The sequence below is a fragment of the Anastrepha obliqua genome, chromosome 4 (genome assembly GCF_027943255.1).
Source record: "Anastrepha obliqua isolate idAnaObli1 chromosome 4, idAnaObli1_1.0, whole genome shotgun sequence".
Taxonomy (NCBI): Eukaryota; Metazoa; Arthropoda; class Insecta; order Diptera; family Tephritidae; genus Anastrepha; species Anastrepha obliqua.
Window position 1 is genome coordinate 123,617,914 of NC_072895.1, and position 18,356 is coordinate 123,636,269.

The following is an 18,356-nucleotide window of genomic DNA, read 5'->3' on the forward strand; positions in this document are numbered from 1 at the left end:
ACAAGCACACTTTATGCTATAACATAAGCAAATCAGTGGTAACAGTCGTAAGGTAATGGTTGACAAGCGGATTGAACAGTGCAACTGAGGAATAATTCAATACGCAACAATCATGCGACGGTGGGATAGCTGGAGATGACGCTGTAATGGTGATCTGGAATATTATGTAATGTATTTGCATATTCGCACACTAATAGCACGCACAAATATTAGCATTAGAGGCAAACACACATATGCACTCAGATGTGTTTGTGTCCAAATCTTTGGGTTGTTGCGTCACTACCTTGTCGTTTGCAAAGGATAAGACCGCACCTTTTTCCCCTGTATGTGCATTGGTTGGCATTAGCCTCTTCGTTAAGCCGCAGATATTGCAACCATTCACGCACAACAATGCTTATGCACTACATACATACATCCGTTGGAAAATACTTAAGAATGATGCGTTGTGCTTTTAATACATTTGCTGTAATCACATTTATTGAAATGCGTTCATTTATCTATTTCTCTTGAAGAGTTCGCATGGATTTCTGCGTTTTCCGGAAGTCTCGGTCTTCCTCCAAAATTCTATAAATTGTTTTTTGTTTTATATTGAGATTGGTAAGTAAGTAAAAAAGGTTCCTAAATAGAGTTGGTCGAAATGGTAGAAAGTACGTACGGCAGCTGCATTCCAAAATATGCTGCATTCCACTTTTTTCTTTCGCCTGCATTTTTTTGATTGGAATATTATTTGGATACGTTCTTAAGTATTTTTCTCGAAGGATTATCGAACTTTATTAAGTTTTGTGCATGAAGTAAAACATTTATTTTTTCTTAGATAACAAAAACTGAAAAAGATTGAAAACATTTTAAATTTTTAAAATAAAACCTAATATGCAAAACATTTAAGTGATTAGCGTTCTTAAGTATTTTTCAACGGCTGTACATCCATCCACTGCGGCCATGTTGCGTAGGAAAATTGCTAGCCTCGCTAATTATTGGCATTAAATACACAACTTACCTAGCACCCTAATGCGAATGGAGCCTATTGATGATGATGACGATTAATTGCTATCGTGCCGACCATAGGGCGCATAGCACCAGAACGAAGCCGATTGCTGTACTGCTCGAAAGAGAAGATTTCACGCTAAGCAGGCGATTACTGGCATTTGGCGTATACGTTCATTTTCTAGATATTACTGTTATTCAAAGTAGCCACACCACCTACTACGAGTGGTAATCTGTCACCCTTGGCTTTATACAAATCCCTTTTTTCGAATACCAATCGTAACTTGGCATACAACGACAAACTTCCGGCATAAAATTGTAGCAACCTCAACTTAAAAAAATCAACAAGGGATCAGACTTTTACCTAGGTGGCGTGCTCCACACTAATACAATGTATATTTACAAAACTTTTATAAACGTCAAAGAAATCATCTCTCTCAACTATTTGCCAGTTTTCCATTCAAAATAGTGCAAATGAAGCAAAAAAATGATAATCCCAGAAATTCTAAAGCAACATCAAACTTCAATCGAGATGTTTTTGCCACTTTTTCACACAGCCACGCTGAATTCATAGATAAGCAAATAGCAGAGAGCTTATATCAGCTGGCTGCAACAAAGCTACTGAATTGTGGGTATCAAGTGCAACATTCTCTAGTTATGGGGCGAGAGGTGTTAAGCGAAACAAAAAAATACATCGGGTGAAATGGCTGGGAGTTTGTGTAACTGCGATTGCGGTTTAGGGTGTAGGAAGTAAGTATACAGCTAGGTAGTAGGAAGAGCTTAAGCAAACCGCAGCGTTGAAGGGAAAATCGTAAAAACAACATTCAAGTTTCTTTTTTCGCTTTTACTATTGCTTTGCCATTTTGAATTTCCGTCAACGGAATCTGATGGAATTCTTAAACATTTTACCAAGTTGAAGTTGAGGCAAAGCAATCATAAGCCTGCTTGAAGCCTCCGCAATCACTATAAATGCAGTGAATGTAAAAGATCGTATAAGTCATGAAAAGAAAGTTGCTATTTTACTGACAAAAGAAAAAAATATACAAGGATTTCTAAAATTGCAACTGTATTTAACGCACATTTCTTTTTAATACCCACAGACCGCTCGTTCCCCTTCACAAAAAGTACCACATTTCGCGATTCGCTAAAAAATTTCTGAAATTCTACCAGTAAATGTTGCCATCATTTCTTCAAAAAGTTTTTAATTTCCCTGCAGAGTAGCAGCTGTTTATATTGGTATTGCTATTTGCCACTAGTTGGAACTATGTGTGGCAGGTGCATTAAGAACTGTGGTGCACTTATTTTTTGTTTGGCGTCGTTTGCCACTTGCTTTGCTGTTTTGTTTTTTTGTTTGGTAAGCAAAATATTGCATTCCTGCTGTTACATATTGCCGATGCCGATAGTGTGAAAACACATTTTTTTATGTACATATTTTTGCGCACTCAAAACCAAGTGCAACACACATATAGGTGTATGCAACCGAAATGCCGAAAAGCAATGATATTTTCGCATGCGCATAGAACTTTTGCAACGAAGTAGCTTAACGAATAATGTTTTGTGATTTTAGTGCTAATACGCGGCACAGCATGTGGCAAACAGCCAAATGTTTATTTGAGCGAAATAAGAAAGCATTAATCGCCAAAAAACTTAATATAAAATTACTGTTATTGTAATTATTTACTCTATAGAAAACCGTTTATTAAGTTTCTCACTGAAACGATAAAGCGCTTCCGTTGGGGCAGAGACAAATTGACGTCACGCCAGCTATCAAAAAGTCTGCAAGGCGTATTTTCTTGCTACACTAGTCGCCTGCAGATACAAAATGCTAAGTTAGTTAAAGGTTTTGACTCTTTGATAAAATAATTACCACCAATAAAAACATTGACCTCGAAAAGCCGCGACTAATCAGCCTTGCCACCAAAAGCTACTTCGGATCGCGTAACCTATTGGACAGTAAAGAACGCTCTCGAACAACACAAATCACATGCGTATTTCATTATGTTCGTCTGTTTGTAAAAGTATGAACAAAAAAATGTTCGACGAGGCGGCTCTTGGAGGGGCGAGCGCAAGTTTAATGTGCTGGAAAGACGCCAAAGGAAGAGGGCCAGGTTTCACTCTGTGTCCTTCCGACAAAAAAAAGAAAAAGAAAATACCACTTGTTCGCTTTTTAGAGCGAATATCAAACATCGCTAACCAAAAAGAAAAATGACAGCCAATTGAAGATATTTGCTTGACCTTTAGCCACATTGGCATTAATTAGGCGGCGCAAGATACATATTAAGCCCCATAATTCTGATAAATAACAAACTCTCCGCTCAACCCAGGGTGGCCAAATAGTTTCGTATTACCAGAATGTACACACATTTGAAAAATTAATCGACCACGCTGCACCAAAACAGAAAATTTACTGGCGAAACTGATCCAAAGTTTGCAGAAATGGATTTCATCGACCTACGAAAGCTATAGCTTGGGTTGTGGCAAGAGAGGCGTGCTGTATACTCATGCGTATAAATCTGTCCTGGCTGAAGAAATTAAAGCAAACAATTGTTTTTATTTAGTCCCAGCCACAAAGTACAGATATTTCTTATGAATTTCAAAATTGATTAAAATTCCTGTGGTTAAATAAATCATTCAATGTAATCGTTAGCAAACTACAACGTAAAGCAGATAATCAAACGTGCATTATACTCTTACACATATAATACATAAACACAAGGTGCGTTTCCCAGTAAAAATAGCTTAAAAACAGATTTTTAGAGAGGTGACCTATTGGCAGAGTACAGACTTCACGGGCGAAGGGCATCACCAAAGAGTTTAATAAGAACAAAAAACATTCAAAATGTCGTGACTGGTCATAAAACACCAAATCATCATATCGAGTATGATCCAGGCTTGCAAGCACTAAAGTGCCTAGTGCATGGCGCCGGGTGAACCCCGAAAATTCCATTTGGAAATTTTTAAAATGAAAACAATGTTGATTTGAGTACACAATTTTAAGGGCATTACCCACAAAGGACTGCCTCACTAGTTACTATGACTCAAACAGGAACAGTATCTAAGGTGATGGCACAAGGAAAAACCTGATCCTTTCGATGTTTCTATCGGTGACAAGTAAGGTGGCATACTGTCCACCGTAAATTTAACCCAGTTTTGAACTAATATAAAGAGCTATCTCTTACGCTTTGAGCGTGAAATTTTGAGGAGAGTTTTCTGTACTGTACGAGAACCTGAAGGGTTTTTATAGAATAAAACATAACAATGAGGTCGAATAACTTGCAATTGGGCAACAGAATTGCAAAGACGACTTTTAACTTTCGCATTTAGGGCAGTAGCTACTTTCACTAAGCTATTTTACTTGGCTCTTCATTTTTCCTTTGCTTTTTGTTAAAATAATGTTCATCATGGAGCACACCTTGCATACAGAAACATGAACTATGCATGAAACATACAAATACGAGTTTATATTACAAACATACATATAGAGAACTACATATAATAACATATATATATATAGTCAATGCTAAATTCAAGTCTACAGACAGTTAAATTCATATAAATTAAGAATAATTTATTGCTTTAGCAACGGATATTTTATAAAGGATCGTCGTTATTTATTGTATATTTATTTATAGGTAAACAAATACTGGCATATCTGAGTACAACGACGGTAATTTTACGAATACAAATTATAAATACGAGGGTCGCTGCTTAAGTTTTAAGATAGACAAGTAAAACTAAATATTTATTATGTAATCGAAAAATATTTTGTTTCTGAAAATACTCCCGATGCGAACCAATACACTTTTGCTTGCGTTTGGGGTAATTGAAGCACCCGCTTTTTTTGAACGATTATCAAATTATGCAGAATCCAAGCAAACAAACATTTTTGACGGCCAAGTGCTCCAATGAGAATTTTGCAATACCAGTTCAGCCGTAGCATCGATTTTCTTCACACAACAATCGATTTTGGACGACCTCCACGGAATTCACCTTGTAGTGATGTGCCACTAGAATTGAGTACTTGTAGACAATACAGATAGCTCTGGTATGACAAAACATTTTAAATACGATTTTCATTAAAAATGTCAATTCTACTTCACTTTTGCTTAGTTCACACTGATGTAGCCACTTCTCAAAATAAAATCAGCAACCTACGTATTTGCTTAAACTACATCTAAATAATTGAAAATTGTATTGTATTTAAACTTTAAAAGTGAATTATTTATCTTTAGAGTCGTACCGACAAAACTGAGTATTTTGTATCTCTTTATGTGCAAATATGTTCTAATCACTGGGAAAGTGAAAGTAGACGTACATATTTGTCTGTCCGTACTCATACACAAACGAATGCTTGTATTACTGCAACAATGTGTAACTTTTCCAACAGCTTTTGCTGCTTTCTGCTGCCATCAGTGGCAGCCAGCCCTCAAACTAACTTTCCTTCCCCTGTATTTTTTACAGCTTTACTCTTCTGCTATTTCATGGAAAGGCACAAATGATTTGTATTAGAAAACTTTGGCAACTACGAAAAGCCAAAACGACAGACGAAAGGACCGATTCAATGGAGGTGGTACATTTCCATAAGTTTACAACATAAATGCATTTCATAACTTGCACGTGTTCTCAGACAAACATAAAGAGTTAGTATGCATATGCATAACACAGAGCTTATGTGTGTGCAATCAGCACGCGCTCTCTCGAAAACGCTGCACCCAACGTGGGCAGGATGTCTGGCATTACTTAATCGTTTAAATTAACAAATGAATGTCGTTCATAGCGAAAGTAAGCTAAAAAAGTCTCACAATCGCGGTTATGAAATTGGAGTGCAGTATGAAGAACTATTGCAATGACTTTGATTGTAACAAAGTTGAGAGAGAGATCTTCAAATATACATTTGTACATATATCGGGTGTTTTTTAAGAGCCTCAAGGCTTAAAACTATAATACAAAACAGAAATATTGTTGAAAATAATCTTTGTAATCTGGTAGACAATTTCATGGCATTTATTTTTTGAATATGATAGCTAGCATATGTCCGTCGCGGCGACGAGTTACATGGTCTATGGTATTCGATCAGTCCAATTTTTTACTAATTTTTCTAATAAATCTGCCCATATGGCGTCAATGGTAGCATGAATATTGCAATAATTCTATTGTTAAGCGCGCTGTATGGCAAGTTGCGCCGTTTTGTTGGAACCAGATGTCGTCGATTTTTATCTGATTAAATTTTGGAGACTAAAATTCAACCAGAATGGCTCGATAGCGCTCACCGGTCACCGTAACGGCAGCTCTTCACCATTCCGAAAGAAGAAAGGGCCAGCGATGCTGCCAGTGCTCTATAAACTTCGCGCAAAGATTTTTTTTCTCAAAGAAGTTTTCGACAATTTAGAAGCTTTGTTCTGGTGTAAAATGACTCATGCTGTTTTGCCAAGCCTTACTTGAAGAAATATCAGCACACATTGCCATTCTCAGCTGTAAAGCCACAGTCATCGCATCGATATCGATAGTTCCCATGCGACTAAAAAAACACCCGATATATGTAGCTGTTCCTAAAGTAATTGACAAGCATTTGATCAAAGCATCGGTGCACACATACAAATCTACATCTATGCATAGCTACACAAAGAAAATTGAAGAAATATTCACAATGTTTTTTAGCAAAATCGCATTTAATTGGTTTGTTTATTTGTGTGGGAGATAAGCGACAGAGAGAGAGAAAGAGAGCAGCAATAAGCCAATTAAATTGTGCACAAACACATGGAAATCAAAACCACAGCAAACTTTAGACATACGCAGGTATAAATACAGTGGTGGCGACATTATTATAATCGGGTAGCCAGAAAGCCATAGCTGTTTCAAGTAAAAGTGCAGAAGAGCAAGCTTCATCTCTTTTAGTAGGAGAACTAAGTATACTCAAATAATGGATTTTCAATTGCATCATTGGAAATACTGTGGTATGGGTGGCGCTATGCCATACAGAATATTGTTGAAGAGACAAATGCCGCCGACTAATAGTCTAGGAAACAATTTTTTTAGCTTGTGTCACAGCAGCCATAGCTGAGATATTTGTTGTAATTAAGTTTTAACTGTAAGTACAACTTTCTTAAAAAAAATTTATTGAAATTTGTTTTGAGATTTTTTTTTTTACATTTTACATTTCTTTAATTATATAAATTATTACTCAGTTTTTCTACGACGAAGGGTTTTTTTGAAGAGAGTACAGCAATTTTTAAATTGTGAACAAAAAAATTGTTTTCGATTATAGCTGTGAAACGCAGAGAATGTTTTCGACCTATCGATTTCAGCATTTAAATAGTTGAAAATCACAAAAACAAAGAAAATTGTTTATTATTGTTTTAAACAAAAAAAAAATAATAAATCGCAAAAATCCGATTTTTCGATTCGATTTTAGCATTTAAATAGTTGAAAATCACAAAAACAAAGAAAATTGTTTATTATTGTTTTAAACAAAAAATAATAATAATAATAAATCGCAAAAATCCAGCGGAATTCGGTTTTTAATATACAGTTAAAATTGTAAGTCAAGCGGTCAAGATTTGTTCGCATTATAAATCCAGTCCACTTGAAGAACGAAGTTTCGAGAAAAACGCACTTAAAATTTTGATTACAGTATGCAAAGTTATAGGAAGTTCTAGGAAGGTGTGCGTCAAAGTTCAAAATAGAAGTATGTATTTAACTATTTTTGCCCCAATAACCTTTTGCCTACTACAATTTTTACAGTATTAATATATTTGATTTTCGCTTTAAAAAATTAACTTTAGCGCTATGATTTCCTACAGTAAACTTTAAGTACTTCTTTGCATTTCGTTCAAAGGAAAAGCTGAAGCCTACGTCATTTATTAGAATCGAAATGTTTTCGCTAATTGCTTTTCCTCACCATCTAAGAAATAGTCGTAATGACGATAAGTCCATCAAGATTTGGTTGAAAATTAATGAACGAATTTACTTCAAACGGAAATTTTTATTAACACAACAAATCAGCGCCTAAGAACACATAATGTCAATAATCCTTATGCCTACAAACAAAAACGCAAACACACAAAAAAACAAAAGTGAATTAATATCAAATACGAGCACGTCAAGCACGAGATACCTATAAAGATTTATGCAGGAGCAACAATGAAACCAATGAAATGAAATTATCTTTTTAATTGTTTTTGGATAGCCTAAAGCAATTAATGTGAGTGCTTATGTATGTAAATGAGAAGAAATTAGAATACTGTGTTGGGATGTCTGAAAAGCCAAAAATCTTCAATTTAATGTAATGAAAACCAGTTTGACGAGCGGCAACTAAACTGACTGGAGAAGTGTGAGGATTACCTTGGAAAATATATGAGCTGGATGGCAGGCGGCTCGTGCTCTGGCTAATAATGAAGCGTGGAAAACACAAATACAAATTTGTTTACTCATTTTACAAGAAGTGCGCTACAATAACCTGGATCAATATATTCATACATTCCGAAGGAGGCAAAAATAAAGAACAAAAGAAACGGCATTGATGATGGCTTTGTGTTCATAACATAAATTACGCAAAGCAGTCTGAAAAGTTTGAAAAGATCGAGGATGGAAGACAAATGGCATGGAAGGCAAATACGATTTAAGAAGCTAGCGATAGCACCTAAGGGGGAGGTAGGCAGAACAAAGGTGGCTAAACTCACTCATGTACCGCAGCGAAGAAAGTAAAGAGTTTTTAAAATATTTAAAATAGAGAAAATTGAATACCAACAGCAAAATTTAAATGCATATTGCGAAAGGGAACATAATAGGCCGGAGAGCAATCGCAGCAAATCGAGTGAGTGTTCAGCTAATTTTTATGTCAACAGCAGATCTCTGCTAATACGGCTCTTGAACACCCACACATAAGACACACACATACACGCACATAATCACAGTATCTGCAATCTTAAGCATACTGCACGGCAAATTCCAAAACGCATTAAGGCGTTAGTAACAGATTTAAATGCAATAGTATTGGTGTGCTGTCTGCAGCAGCAGCCACAACAAGAAAATAAATCAAAATGAAAATTTTGGTAGAGCAGGATGAACAAGCAAATAAAAGTGAAATTAAGAACACACCTGATGGCGCACAGTGGTCAGATAGAAAATATTTTACACGGAAAAACTTTATTTATTGTTATTTATTTATTTGCTTTAAAATTTTGATAATTTAGCCGGGAAAAACCCATACTACGAAGTCATTGAGTATGTCTTAAAAGCTACTAAGGGGCACTTTCAAAGAGTTGTTATGTTAGTTTAGGAGAAATAGACATTTCATTCGACAGCTGTAGATGGTGTAACTATAAATTTTAATGAGCCTTCAAATTTACTATAACGAAAATACGTTGTGTTAAGGTTTTATTAAAATAGGAATAAGTGAACCGCCACTATAAATGCATCACAATTCTTGTCAAATTACTTCCATGGCTGGCTTGTCAGTAGGCCTTTCTTTCTATCAAATTTTTCAGTACATTTTAGAAAGTTTCGGCACTTATCGACTCTAAAATCATATCTGGATGGTTAATGTACAATAAAAAAATATAATAATGAGTCAAAAAGTAGCTTCAAGGTGGACAAATGGCATCACCGTTTTAACCGATTATTTTTCAGTATTTTCGATAGTCGATTTCAAACTTTGCGTTAATGAAAAGCGCGACAGTTTGTAAAAGTCTAGCCATAAACTAAATTTCTGGCACATCACTGCTGGCAGTTGATCAAATTCCAAACGCTAAGGGGACCACCCTATAAACAGAAAATAAAAAAAACGAGTCAAATGTTGTATACACTGGGGATGTACTTTTTTTTTTTGATTTTTGCGGCATGAAAAAGGAGTAGATATCCAATCCAACCCAAATGAACTGCTGCTTTTAAATACGCTGTATTTGTATCTGAAATTGTCTTTTATTGAGTAGAAAGAAAACACTTTTTGGAAAACTAAATTTTTTCAAATTAATTTTGAATTTTCGTTTTAACAAAACCTTAGTTCGAATTCAACGCGTAAAACATAGCCTTTCCGCCCACTATGTGGTGGTGGAAAAAGAAGGGCCTAAACCTAATACAGGACGCGCATTAGTGCTTGGCAGCGGAATTTGCGCCAAATGAATGCGAATACGAACACAAAATGTAGTTGCCAGTTGAAGAAAGCTTTCGAGGTGTATGTGTGTGTGTGTGTGTGTGTACTGTACTCAGCCGTCGGCAGATCGAGCTGGTGTTGACAGTAAATAAAAAGAAAAAAGAGTTTTGTGTGACGCGCAGCCAAATAAATGTAAATGTAATGGAAAATCAAGGCAAGCGGTAGTTGTGATAAATGTGAAGAAGGCAGCAACAGGAGTTAAGCGTAGTACTGTCACTCGTTAATGAAATGATTATTTAACTTAATTGAAAAGTTTTTCTTTTTCTTTTTTCGGGCTGGCTGTTTATTTATTGAAAACTCATACTTTCTAATGCTAATGAGCCAAAGGAGATATGCAGGTGGAGTGAAAGCACAAAGAAATGTAGCAGATGAATGGTGTGATGAAAAGGTATTCGGACTATTTAAACTGACAAGGCTTACACTTAATTACTTTTCGTGTGAAAGAAAGCAAAATTCCAAGGTGACAGCTGATTAATTGTATGGAAAAACAGTTAATGTGAAATAAGTGTAATTGCAGCCAGCAACACTTTGGAAGGTGTTTACAGGCAGTTTTCATGAATTAATTAGGTAAATTACACATAGAGCGCAGCAATTTAGAGTTCTTTTGGTTTTCACATTTATATTTACATATTTACATAAAATTTGCAGACTAGGAGATAGGAGAATACAAATTTTACTGCACTCTCTGGAAAATATTTCAAGAATTACAACAAAATAAATATTTGCTTGGTAATAATCTTATTCATTCAGCCATTCTTCCCATTTCATATTTTTAGCAGAAATCTCAATGCTCCAAAACCATGAACTGCAACAAGTCAGCCGCCAAAGTCAACAGCAAGCAAGGCTCTTCAATTATTTTGAGCAGCAATGAGCAAGGCAAATATACAACAAAACACAAATTAAACAAAATAAAGCGGATGTGTGTGTTTGTATATTTGTTTGCGGCTGCATAAATATGTACTTGGAAGCAAAACACGTACACTAATAAAAACATTAAAGCAAGCACAACATTTAACGCACCATACATGAAAATAGCTGCTTGCTTCAAACGTTGGACCAGCCGCCGCCACAAAAAGCATAGCTGTAGTACGAGTACTTAACACATATTGTGCACCCTGTTGAAATAAACTCAAGAAAGCTAAAATAGAAGCCTCAAGTCAGGTTAAATGATTACTTAGCAAGAGTAATTTTGAGGTACAACGTATAGCACGCTTTAGGTGGCTTATACTAGCACAAATTTATATGCACCCTCTGTGTAAAAAGTACTCAGAATTAGTCAGTAAAGCGAAAGCGATTCAGTAATTTATTGATATTTATTTTATTTCCATCAAAGTAGCTTCCTTGAGAAAAATCACACATATTCTTTCGTCTCCTGGGAATTCTTCTTTATTAACTCAATCATCTCTTGGCGGCCGCCGTATTCGAATGGGTTGGAGCGAAAGTTTCTTATATTGAATGAATTGGTTATTCTAAAGCGGCCACCCCTCGCCCGACAATGGCAAAACTCCTAGTGTATTTTTGCCATGAACAACCTCTCATTAAAAAAAACCAACTGCCGTTCGGAGGCGTCTTAAAACTGTAGGTTCCTTCATTTGTGGAACAACAAACACAACCCTTTTCGCAAAATACCAATTTGTGACGCAGACACGAGAAAAAGTCACACAACGTTTTTTCAGGTTAATAAGCTGATCGCGGAATAGCGCTAACGTTGTTCTTGGTTAAAAAATCACGCCCAAGTTAAGAACTGGGAGCCGCAGTATTGTGTAGAAGACACCATGAGATGTTTCGGCACCTTGCAACAAACATTCTGACCCAAACTCTTCAATCAAAGAAAATGGTCAACAAAACTCTGATTTTGGATCTTCTTTGTCGCAGTTCCTTGAATTTGGGCTTGGCTGAGAAGCATCATTTCGATTATTATTAGTACGTTTCGATGGCGTATTTATCGTTACCATGGCGGTCGATTCTGCGTTACTGGCACGAACAGGATTTGTAAATGGCCGAGGACTCTCACTTTAGAACTTTCGGAATGGCGAAATGTTTTAAGCTGTTAAAAAAGTATTTCATATTCATACACTTAAGCTTCTTCGCTACTAATGATGCCTCCTACAACATTTAGGTATTTTTAACGACAGCAATACACTGCCGTTGCTTCCAGCCTTCCCACGAGCCGCATTTTAACTCATCTTATCCCAAAAATATCGTACATAATGCTTATATCAATTGCTACCTCCTGATGCTCAGACGACGAATAGAATTTTCTGAACTTTCCAAGTCTTTTTGTCGTTAACAGAGTTGCATGGAGGATTGGAACGAAGCCAATTTTTTTAGTCACTCGTATGCTTGCCGTTATATTGTTACCGTTATATTGTAGAGATTGAAATGAGAAATTCTGCGTACTTTTGGTACAGTGGTTAAAATACAGAATATGCAATTTTTACAGCGCCCACACTCAATCAATAATAAACCAAAGCAACCCAACAAAGTATGTACTTATACCGCGAGATATTCAACAAATCTCGCATTTAATATGAAGCAAACATCCCCTTCAATGGCTTCAAGCTCAGCTATATATAAGCAGCAAATGAGGCAAACAAAAATTAAAAATGAATTAAAATATGGTTGATAAAAAAGTTCACAGGCAAACTCAATTTAAACGCGTCAGACGCCTTCTATACTACTGTCAGCACCGTGCGGAAGGAGAGCTCCTGCTAATAGAGAAAAACCGCAGTTTGGCTGGGGGCATTGTTTAACAAAATAATGCTAAAGCTGTGCAAACTTTGGGGTGCCACCAACCCACTGTTGGTGGCAATTGCAGACGATGGTGGTGGCAATGATGATGTTGGGGGGCGCTGGCGATTTACTACGCAGCGGCAAAGTCAGCTCTCAAAGTTTTGATTGCAAAGTAAATATTTTCAGTTGGTCGCTAATAAATTTTATGATCAAGTAATTTATTAAAATATACATAACAGCGCAGGAACAACTACTATCGATGCGAATAATAATTTGCTTTGTTTCAAAATAATAATTTTCTGGAGCCGAGAACTAAGAAAACAACATTGCTCCTGGATTAAAATCCGACCAAGGGCTAGTAAATATAATATTTATAAAATTGCGGGAGCCTCGTCGTTGTGTCTGTACATTGAAATTATTATTAAAACACAAAAAAAAAATGACGTACAGTAGAGAGTAACAGAATAAATTAAAAACATTTTTAAAAACTTATTCTGTTTGGCTGTTGAATGACGTTATCTACGGAATCGAAGAACCAGAACTTTCATTGAGAGGTGAAAAATTTTTCTGAGCAGGTTAAGGCTACTTTTTATTTGGAAAATATTTTTATCCAGTTAACGCTAGTGTGGAAATATTTCTAAAGGATAGAAAAAAGTAGGGAGGGTAAAAAAATAGTTATATTTCTTTTATGTTTAAGCTATCGGTTGTTGTTGTCAGTGCGGTGTAGTAAGCGATCGTCATCGTCTAACTCATCTAACGGTACACCCCGAAAACATGCTGTTTCAACATGTTGGGTCTAGAGAGAGAGAGGGATTTTCGTTGAGTGGGTTTGAGAGAACCTGTCACATGTCAGACATATATTGAGTATGTCGGCGTCTATTCTGGATAAGTAGGAGTTTAACCTGTACAATGTTCAGACCGTAAATATGTCAAAGTTCCGCGCGTCTCACGAGTTAGTTGAAGCTTATCGCCTGGAATGCGTGGATAACGGCATTCGGGGGTCGGGAGTTTAGGAAGGTCGTGAGTGTCTCTCGATGAATGTCGTTTAATGTCTGTATACAGCCCGGTCGTGTTTAGTCCTGCATCTCATCGGTGTAGTCGAAGAGTAGCCTTTTGACTAGCCAGGGAGGTGACTCAGGCTCCAGAAAATGTAAAGTAGCCTTGCGTTGAACATCGCCGCTCGTTTAAGCTATCCGTTATTGCTGTTATAGCAACACAAACATTCTCCACACATGTACAGGGGATGCTGCTGAAGTGACAGTTCTTGGCCGGATATAAATCACTGTCGTGGGAACGGTTCAGTCTTACTTGGTGATGAAAAACATAGACATGAAGGCAGCGCCCAAAGGAATAGATTGCGCCACACAAAGTCTTTCCATTTTAAACAATATCGACAAAATTACGATCCCAAGAAAAAATATATACATATTGCTAGGGCTACGCTGGGCAAAGCAGCTACTTTGTGTTCCGGATACTGTTCATAAAATCCCGAATGACTTCGCTAACAGGTAATAGATAGGTAACATTACCAGGCACCGTAATAAAGTCAAGTTATCTTAAGTTAGGACTATTTAGCCTCAGCCCACGTTTGGTGCCCACAATGCAAAGGAAATATTTTAAGGGATGTCTAATTTTGCGGCCGCCTTAGCCGAATGGGTTGCTTCGTGACTAACATTCGGCAGTGTCCAGGTTCGATACCCCTGGCATGAAACACCAAATTATAAAAAAAAAATTGTTTAGTAGCGCTCGCCCGTTGGAAGGCAATGACAAACCTACGAGTGCATTTCTACCTTGAAAAAGCTCCTCATAAATAAAAACCGATCCGCCGTTTAGAGGCGGCATAAAATTGTAGGTTCCGCCATTTGTGGAAAAACATCAAGATGCTCACCACAAATAAGAGGGGGAGCCTGGCCAAACACCACATGAGGGTGCTTATATAAAGGGTTTTTCAATTGGCGCGGGTCGATTTTGGCGCCCTGTGGCAGCCATTTTGTTTTGGTGACACCTGTCAAATCTTTTGTTTATTATTCAGTTGTTTACGCCAAATCATCATGGCAAGTTACACGATTGAACACCACGTTCAAATGATAAAACTTTATTATCAAAATGGGTGTTCTTTAAGGGGGGACCCTCATTTAGACGGTCGAAAAATGCATCATTTTTGGGAATTTTTTTCTCAGGTAAAATAATTTCAAACGTTTTGTAATTCATAAAGTACTTTAATAAATGTCTTGACTGTCTACAAAAATTTTCGGAGAAGAAAAAAAACATTTTAAGTATGGAAATATACACCTCGTCCATGGCACCTCATTCTATCTGTGTACATTCTAGCGCTCTGAATTTTTTTCTGAAATAAAAAAACCAAATTTTTTTTAAAACTTTAGGATAATACCTTCGATGTGACATTTTGATTTAAAAAAAAATGTCGAAATTGATATTTTTTACCCCGTTTTATGTTAAAAGTGATTTTTCATGCATAAAAATTGACTTTAAAATTACAAAAAAATATGAAAATCTTTTTTTTTTAAAAAACACTTAATGTCACATTGAAAACAATTTAATTATCTTTAAAATGAGCTATTGTAAAGCCTGATTGGTTCAATACAGCGTTCTCAATTGTGTACACAAAATCGAAAAATGATGTTTCGAGAAAAACGCGTTTAAAGTTTTGGATACAGGCGATCAGGCCACCCGTCGCGTCGACTTGAAATTTTGAAAGTATATTCTTAAATAGTTGTAGAATAGATTAAAATTATTTCCAAAAAATCGATTTTTTTGACCCGATAAATGAGGGTCCCCCCTTAACGCAAACGTTGCGCGCATTGCGCCCATTTTTCGGTAAACGTGGTGGCCCTTCCAATTTCTTATGGCCCATATTGAACCATATGGACCTAGACGACATGTGCTTCCAGCAGGACGGCGCTACGTGCCACACAGCAAACGCCATTTTATTCCATTTCAACATCTGCCCGCCCTTATTGAAAAACCCTTTATAATTTGGTTTCAATTATTTTTACCTATACAATATGAAGTTCCGATATTTTCGTAGATTTATTCCGTTTTTTAACATTTTCCATTTAATAAGTATCATATAAGGATAGCACAATTCAACTTTCCAACCTTATTTCAATTTTTGTTGAACCGTTCCAAGCAACTGCTGTTCGTAGGTGATATCCTTTTTGGTATCGAAAAAGTCATAAAGTAGACTTTTAGACTGTTTTGCATGCATGTCCGCGTATATATTTCCAGCGGGTTTGCGTTTTTATTAAAGTGTTGCTCATTGTTTACTTTGGAACGCTTCGGCATGCTGTAGATACAAGGATATGATAAATCCCTTTAAAAAACGTTGAAAGACCTTCAGCTCATGTTTATCCGCTGGCATTTCGAAAACTCGGCGAGATGAAATATTATCGACGGTACAGCAGTGAGCTGTTTTGGCATGCAAAATTTCCACAAAACAGAAGAAACTTTCTTAATAAACTCAGTTTACAGAACTACTAATGTAACAACCACAATAACGCCAACAGTTGGAAACTGTAAACTAGTCAAAATTAAGAATGAATGCGAGTTGCTCAGCCTTAAAAGCAAAATGCATTGCTGTTGTTGTTCAGGCAGATTACAAGGGCCTGGTAAGCGCGGTGAAGTCACCGGTCGTCATCGTCAATAGTGCATTGTTGTGCTGGGGTTTTGTACATATTTACGAATGCAAGAAAGAATGATGTGAGCTTTTTTTGGCGCGAAATTCGCGTTGATTTTTAACGTAAACTCAAAACAAGATTCAACTGTGTTTTAAAATATATATGAAACAGATTTTTACTTTTCCCATCATGTAGCAGTTGTGGTTGGCAACTGATTCGTGCATAATTTATTATACTTGCAACGATTTTTCAATACGATAAACACTCGCAAATACGTGAAAATACCCAAATACATAAGAACGTATAAAATAGGTACCCCCTCCCTTGCACTGCACGATGGCAACAGCCATGAGATGGATTTGAAATTACTGCATTGGGATCTGGTACAAGTGTGCCAACTACAATGGCACAACAGCTGCAGCAATAAATTTGCAAAGTGCTAAAACCTGCAAAACTTGGTGAGAACTTTGACACATCATTTCTGAATTTGTTTTCACTCCTCCCATGTAAATATGCAAAGAGTTACATCAAACAAGGCAAGTGGCAGAAGTTTAAAACATTTAGATGGAGAAGGTGCCAAAGAGAGTGAGTAAAAGCAATAAATCTGGGGGGAAAGTAAACGATTTGAAGGGTATTGGGCTATGGGCTTGCGCACTCAGGCAATGAACGAATGAACTGTGGCAGAGCGTGACACCTGAAGGCACTCCATCGAATATATGGAAAGAGTTTACATTAAAATGTAATAATGTCAACGAATCAGATTGGATGTAAGACCATTAAAGTGCAATTGCCAAAATGGGTTGCGAATGAAAAGAGTAAGCACTATAAGAAATGCACTCAGCAATAATACGTAAAATGCATATATTTTGCATTCTTCTAAGTAAAGTCTGTTAGTATTCATAACGCATTTGTACATTTTTCAGCAAATATGTATATTTTGTTTTTGATAAAACTAATACAAATAAAGTGCAACTCACCCGCATAAATTGCCTCAATGATAACATCTTCTAAATGACGAACATTATCGATTTCTAGTTCTTCCAACAACACCTCATACGGAATGCATTTATTTTTGATAGCCAAAGACACGATAGTCAAATGCTGCAGTTTTTTCTGCATTGTAGCGGTCAATTCCAAGTATTCGCTAGGCTGTTGCCGGTACTGCTTATAAGTTCCATAAGCGAAAAGATTCAGAGTGTTAAGGTACTTGCTATGAGGGCCATCTTTAAGCTATAATAATCAAAAACAAACTCTGGTAGCTTATAATAATAATGCAACCCAAATTGCTCTATTTACCTCTTGCACATTTTGCAAAGCAAGCAGTTCACCAAAAACGTAAGTCGAAGGTGCTTCCAACACCTGGCGAATCACTTCCAGCAACTGCGCACCTTGCGAAGTTTTGGCAGCAGAACAATACTGTTTCAGCTGATTACGTGATGCATCGTTGGTGGCCATGGGCTCATCGTTACTCATTAAAATATCCTGAGTCATTTTTTATGTTTTAGATATTTTATACTTTGTCCAATTTTAATTTTACAAAACTTTATACAGTTTTAATCCGGCGAATAATAAAGCCTTCACAAACAGCTGATAGTTTGGATGGTAAACGTCAAATGTCAGATATGCACAGAGCGCATGTACAGTACGAATAAAAAATTGTTTGAACTCAGAGTTGTTATTTCCAAACAGAAGTAGGGTGTGCCAAATACTTAAATATGAAAATCTACTGGAGTACGTTCTCATATGCATGAATTACCAATAAATCCACAAAATCAATCTGCCCGTTCACATATGGCAGATTAAGTGCAAAATTGACAATCAGTTGTCAATACTTGAAAGGCTTTTCCTTA

General features: G+C 36.5%; 1 protein-coding gene across 2 annotated transcripts in view; it reads right to left on the reverse strand.

The window, feature by feature from the left end:
* Positions 1 to 18,100, reverse strand: part of LOC129245649 (COP9 signalosome complex subunit 7) — a 35,033-nt gene extending 16,933 nt beyond the window's left edge. For both annotated transcript variants that reach the window (XM_054883958.1, XM_054883957.1), the window contains exons 1-2: positions 17,803 to 18,100; positions 17,484 to 17,736 (exon numbers count right to left, since the gene is read on the reverse strand). In XM_054883958.1, coding sequence (XP_054739933.1) covers positions 17,484 to 17,736; positions 17,803 to 17,997 — 448 coding nt within the window. In that variant the 5' untranslated portion in view covers positions 17,998 to 18,100. The remainder of the gene's footprint in view (positions 1 to 17,483; positions 17,737 to 17,802) is intronic.
* Between the last annotated feature and the right edge of the window lie 256 nt (positions 18,101 to 18,356).